This window comes from Telmatherina bonti (genome assembly GCF_933228915.1).
Source record: "Telmatherina bonti genome assembly, chromosome: 14".
Lineage (NCBI taxonomy): Eukaryota > Metazoa > Chordata > Actinopteri > Atheriniformes > Telmatherinidae > Telmatherina > Telmatherina bonti.
The window spans coordinates 36,372,190-36,378,697 of record NC_136612.1 but is presented as its reverse complement, the minus strand read 5'-3'; the positions used below and the strand labels follow the sequence as shown (position 1 = coordinate 36,378,697).

General features: G+C 40.8%; 1 protein-coding gene across 1 annotated transcript in view; it reads right to left on the bottom strand.

The window, feature by feature from the left end:
• LOC306765691 (NACHT, LRR and PYD domains-containing protein 3-like) overlaps positions 1-1,162 on the bottom strand; it is a gene marked incomplete at both ends in the record, with an annotated part of 26,510 nt that extends 25,348 nt beyond the window's left edge. The window contains 2 exon segments of the mRNA XM_079253175.1: positions 930-940; positions 1,026-1,162. Coding sequence (XP_079109301.1) covers positions 930-940; positions 1,026-1,162 — 148 coding nt within the window.
• Between the last annotated feature and the right edge of the window lie 5,346 nt (positions 1,163-6,508).

Below are 6,508 nucleotides of genomic sequence, written 5' to 3'. Positions count from 1 at the left end.
TACTATTGTCAACTTCAGCTTACTTCCCAGGCAGCAGTTTTCTCCTTCTTTAATGGGAGGGTATGAATACATGAGGACGACTGTATATGTGTCTAACAAGGATTATATTCCACTGAAATTAACGTCAGGTTGACAGGATGAGCTGTCAGCCAGAGGAGAGCTCGTCTAAACCACCTCATGTTGGTCATATAGACACAAAGGACAATGACAATGACAATAAAACAAAGTTAAATTAGTGGCACCATTTACTGTCATTTAAAAAATATTTTTTTGTCTTTTTGTGGAAGAATGGGATCAGAAATGAGATAAACTTGGCATATGTGGTTGCCAGGCAACGGAGGACTGGAGCACTATGGGTAATTCTCATACTCTAGAGAGGCCGTCTCATTTTACTGGCAGTCTGCGCACTTGGAAGTGTGCCGACCCTGAATTGAAAAACACTCAGTTACCCGGCGAAAAACTGCGGTTGTTCTACGTTCTTCTGGCTTGAAGCGGGAGGTCAGGTCCCTGTCAATCAAAAGGACACGCCCCTAAATATGCCAACCTTCAAGATTAAATTACTTTTAAACGGGTGAGTTAGAAAAAAAAAATTACTCTCCCACAGTTGGCATGAAGGTAAACCTGACCTATTAGACCTAACATGGATTTTTGTACCAGGCTGTACACCTGTTTATTTCTGCTGTGAAGTTGGTCTTTTTAACATGGGAGTCTATGGGGATTTGCTCTGTTTTGCTGCCCCAAGTGGATGAAGGGGGAACTGCAGTTTTATGCACTTGCGCATAGGCTTTAACCGCCGGAGGCTCAGTCCATCTTTCATATATGGTCTATGTGTGGGGCCCACGGAGGGCTAACACCAGCAGTTGAACATGAAACAAACATGTATATAAAAACCAGTCACACCACAGTGTCTAGTGTATTGCTATTGGTACCATTGGCTGCGCTGTTAGAAATCATTCACAAATTTTTACAATGTTATGGTGTGGAACGGGGCCGCTGGAACACTCTGGGCCCAGGGACCTGTCTACTTTTGATCCGGCCCTGGCAGTGAGGGCGGGTCGCCATCGTTAAATGGGTCAGTTGAACGAGCCAGCTGCTCGGCTAAAGGCTTGCTAGCTAAACCAAACGCACCGTGGCGGTCATTTTCTGTGGCAGGGTCGCACATGCCAGAGTTGAATACCGTTAGCTGAGGCCGTTTTACAGGGACACAAATGCCATTGAAAGCTTTTAATGAATACAAACAGTAAATCACAGTAATGACGTTTTCCATAAGCAGCTAACGGCTAACTAGCATGCTGAGCAGGTAGCTAAATCTCAGTGGAGATGTTTGCAAATATCAGCCTCGTTTCCTACCATTAGATGCCATTCATGCAGAGAAAACGGAACCGCAAAAGTCCAAATCTCTCCAAGAGTAACAAACGGTAACGACAGGAAGATGGATGCGCGAGCGAACACCGGCCGGCGTCCTGTTCACCGCTGCAGATCCGGAACCGACCACCAGGCGGCGGAGGTGCGCCGAGGACTGTGGACGTCATCCAAATTATTTTGTTTTAGGATAAAATCACACAAACATACAGACGTTTAAAAAAAATTGAATAAATAAAAACAGCTATATTTTAATAATTTAGGGCTTCATAATCCACAAAGGCAAAAACACCAGTAGAAATTAAATGAAAAATACTTTATTAATCCCCAAAGGGAAATTCAATATTGTAGTAGATAATTTGAGGAAGTCTTGTTCCGGAGGCTGCTTGCTGCAGGCAGGAATGATCTTCTGTATCTTTCAGTCTAACATCGGACCTGAAGAAGCCTCTCACTGAACACACTTTGTTGTTTCATCACTGTGTTGTGGAGAGGGTGTGAAGAATCCTCCATCATCTTCATCAGCTTGTGCAGCATTCTTCTTTGGACAATCAGCTCCAGCGGCTCCAGAGTTACTCCAAGCACAGAAGCAGCTTTCTGGATCAGTTTGTTGATTCTCTTCAAGTCTCTGGTTCTGATGCTACTACCCCAGCAGATGCTGCAAAGCTGACTGCACTCTCCACAACAGACTTATAGAAGATATGCAACATCTTAGTGCAGATGTTAAAAGAAGATAAAAGAAAATATTAACAAATGATTTATATGTGTGTATTGTGTTGTGCATGTGTGTGGATATTATTGTATGTTGCATCACATTTTAATAAGCGTGATGTAACATTAAATATCACAAATAACTTTTCAAAGGGAGAAGGTTAATATTTGGCTTCTCTCAATTTTTACATGTAGAAGTTTTTTGTTGTATTATATATGTTTAGCATTTTTGTGTTATATCTGCAACGTTTGAAACTAAAATAAAGGAATTTATAAAGAAATAAAACCAGTTTTTCCCTGAATTTAAACGTTTGAGGATTAAAAAAAAGTTTTTGAATAATTTGATTTTAAAATTATTTTTAAAACGTCTTTATTCACATTATCTATATTATTTTCCGAAATATTAGCATTGATCATTTTAATTAAAACATTTAAAAAACTGCTACATTTTTTGTAAAGATTTTACTTGACATTTTTATTTTTCCATCTATACTACTAAATATTAAGCAGGGCAAGGCAAGTTTATTTATATAGCTCAATTCAACAACAGTGTGATTCAAAGTGCTTTAGAGACAATAAAATATTAGAAAATAAGAAGCATAATTTAAAATGAAAATATGAAAGCAAGGAAAAAGAAAAATAGTTAAAGAAACATGCAGATTTGGACTTAACTCAAAACACAAAATACTGAAATGCAGCTGAGAACAGGAGGGTCTTTACCTCAATTTATAATAAACTGTTTTAGCTGATCTGAGGCTTTCTGGGAGTTTGTGGAGCATAGAAGCTAAATGCAGCTTCTTCATGTCTCGTTTTGACTATTAATCAGAAAACTATATAATTATATAATCTATAAAAAAATTAAAGGTAAAACGTTTTTCCCTGTTTATCACTGAGTCAGACTTGGCAATTGTAATGTATGTAGTAACTTATTCTTCAGTGAGTTGTGTGTGTTGGATGACTGACAATCCTCATCCTTGTATATTCTAGAAAAGCAGCTTCTTAAAAGTAGAAACTTAAAATGAAGAACAAATATTGTGGATTATTGGATTTTTACAATATCATCATTACAGAAGCGGGTTGTTTGCGTATGAGTGTTTTTGGTGTTGAAGCTCCAACTTTCCGCTGTTGTTCCAGGTCCAAGTCTAGGTCCAGGTCAAAAACCTGTGAAAAATGGACCAGAGTAAACCCAGAAAGCAGAGTAGTTTTATGTCACTAAAATGTTTCCTGAACTCAGCAGAAGTTTTAAAAGTAAACGCGCATGTTGTGTATGTGTTTGAAAGATCAGCTGTGAATTCTGTTTTCTCATCACCATGACAACGAAGAGTCCATACACACAAGGCGGGGCTTCTCAGGTGAGTATGGAGCAGGTTTCTGTTGAGCTGGTGGGTCAGCACGACTCGACCTGCAGCTCTGAGCTCTCAGACTACGTTCTGGCTACGAGCAGCATGAGAAAGAACAGATCTGAATGATGATCATGCTTCTTCTGCAGGAGACAACATGAACAAGATGGATCAAGACCAGGTTTTGGCCCGACGTAGACTACATGGCCAAAGTAAGGCAAAGCGGTCCAGACAGAGACACCTGCATGAGAGCAGCCTGAGCCTGGGCAGCATCGGACCCTGCTACACCACCACACACAGCCAGGTGAGCCTTCGCGGGTTGGCTTTCTGACGACGAAGCTACAGCAGCAGGACATTCCTGTCCACAGGTAGATACTTCTACCTGAGGTCTAAAAACACATCAGGACAGAGTCTGGGTTGGAAAAGGCAAGGAAGCCCAGACCTGAGGACCCCAAGGGGTTCCCAGGCCAGCTGAGAGACTTAATCCCTCCAACATGTTCTGGGTCTCCTCCTGCTGGGACGTCCCTGGAACGCCTCACCAGGGAGGCGTCCAGGAGGCGCTCTAACCAGATGCCTGAGCCTCCTCATCTGGCCTCCTCTGAATGTGGAGAAGCAGCATATCTACTCTGATCTCCATCAGAACGTTTTCATGTCCATCTCTCCTCTACTTCCTCCTCATGTTTGCCAGAGTTTCTCCGGCAAGTCAGCTGATGGACGTCCTCTGGTCTTCCACCTGAGAGACCCCAGCTTCCCTTCACAACATCGGAGCCAGCTGGACTTCAGTGATGGCAGCAAAGCACCACATCCTGCGCTGCTGACACACACTAGAGACGTCCATGGGCCCAAGCTCATCTCTGTGGTAATTCTCAAACATCTGCCACTCATCTGCCAGTGTTGAGGCAAAGACCGAACTACAAGAACTTTCTGCAGAGACCAGATCCCAAGGAGAAAAACTGGACTCTGTATCGCAGTGGTCATGCTGTCCGAGAGATCACCAACCCCCAACACCCCACAGAGTACCAGACCACCTACAGAAGGGTGCACACAAGTCTGGGATCAGAAGCCTCATCCCAGCAGGTCTATGGCAGACCGATACAGTGGCACCAACATGACATACTGACAGGTAGCCTGAACTCTGCAGATACATGTTATACTTCCTGGTTCCGCTCATATTTGTTTTTATTTTTTTTATTTTTCCAGGAATAAATGATCATTTACTGTCTCTAACATTTATCACAGAGAATAAAACACTTTCTGCTTATTTTCAAACCTGAGTATATCTAGATCAGTGTATCAGCGCCCTCATGTGGTCAGAGTGAGGAACTGCACCGACCCAAACCCGGTCTGCAGTGGACCGGTCCAGTAGAACACCACAAAAACCATGAAATAAAAAATCTCTTTAGACTGCACAAGAGCATAATCAATATGGTTAAACTTAATTTTCCTTTTAGAAAAAACAATGTTGAATTTCTGGAGAAAAATAAGTTTCAACCCTTTTACGTTTTGTTTTTAACTTATTGTTCATTTAATTGGTTGGTTTTTTTTTTGGTTTGTTTTCTTTTACCTTTACCAATAAAATACACACAAACTACATGTTTGGATATACGCTGCCAGTCAAAAGTTTGGACACACACACACACACACACCATTGAATTCAATGGGAAAGTGTGTCCAAACTTTTTACTGGCAGCGTATGTATACGTAGTGCACAAGGGGTTTTATATTTAACTATAGACTTAAAGGTCAGTTATATTAATGGATACATTCATAAATGTAATTTAAATGTTAAAAATTTGATTTTATTTATAAAATGAGATTTAAAATATTTTAAAAATAGATACATTTTAATTGCTATATTTAAAATGTTTTTTTATTCTAAACATTTTATTTCATGTGATTTTAATTTACAAGTTTAATTAATTTTTACTTACTGTATATTTTTTGCTAAACAAGATGAACTTTAATCGCAAAAGGAAATTTGACAGCAGCTGCTCAGTCACGCACACACCTGAAATAAAAATGTTAAAAATTGCAAAAATCTATAGAAATCCATCATCGTAAATGTCAAACACTTGAAAAGGAGGAGAATCATAATCTGTCCATCCAACATGATTAATAAACCAATACCTAAGATTTATTGAACTTGAAGCAGGTCAACATGTTCAGTTCCATAAGACTTGATATTTTACTCTTCATTATCTACACAATGTCAAGAAATTAAGCTTTTTTTTTTATTTTAAAACACAATTTAAAAAACATGGCAAGTGTTTTATACCAGACAACTTTAAAAGCAGAAGTTTGGCCGTTTCATGTCGGTATAGCGACGATGACACTGATCAGAGTGAACTCACCTGTCTGCAGGTAAACCGAGGCGTCCAGGCGGCTGGGAGACGGCGCAGAGACGAGTGGCTGTGGGAGACGGACCACACTGCAGCCCGACGCTCCCGAATCCCCACCGGATCCGACCGGATGGAGATGCAGGACGACCAGATACATAGCAACACCAGCAGGACTCTGTGTGGCCTGATGGAGCTGGAAGGCTGATCAGAACGTCAATCAATAAATTTCCACACGAAACAGAAATAAAAAAGGGAGTAAAAGCTTATTTTCAATCTGATAAAAAGGGGAGAAAAATTGCTTCCTTGTGATTCAGAAGCTTCTAGAAGCTCCTTCAGCCACAGGAAGTTAAAGTTCGGCTGGTTCCTGCAGCCTGGATGAAGTCTGGACCACGCCGAGACCCCGGTTCCTGCAGCCTGGATGAAGTCTGGACCACGCCAAGACCCGGTTCTCCTCCAGCCGGTCTGGTTCTGCATTTTGGTTTATTTTTTTCTTAGACAATCTTAAATGTGACTTTTTCTTGTGAGCTTTTGTCTATTTTAACCCTTTAAATCCTGAGAAGACAAAATGGAGAAAGTTCTAATCTTTTAATCTAAAGTCATTAAAAATGTAAAAATTGTGTCAATGATTGCCATGCACACGCTGCCCAGCAGGGGGCAGGAGACAGATCCCAGATCAAACATTCCTTCAGCATAAAAGGAGTAAAGTTGGATTGTTATTTCCAGTCAGTCCCAACATGACCAGCCTGAGGACAGACAGAG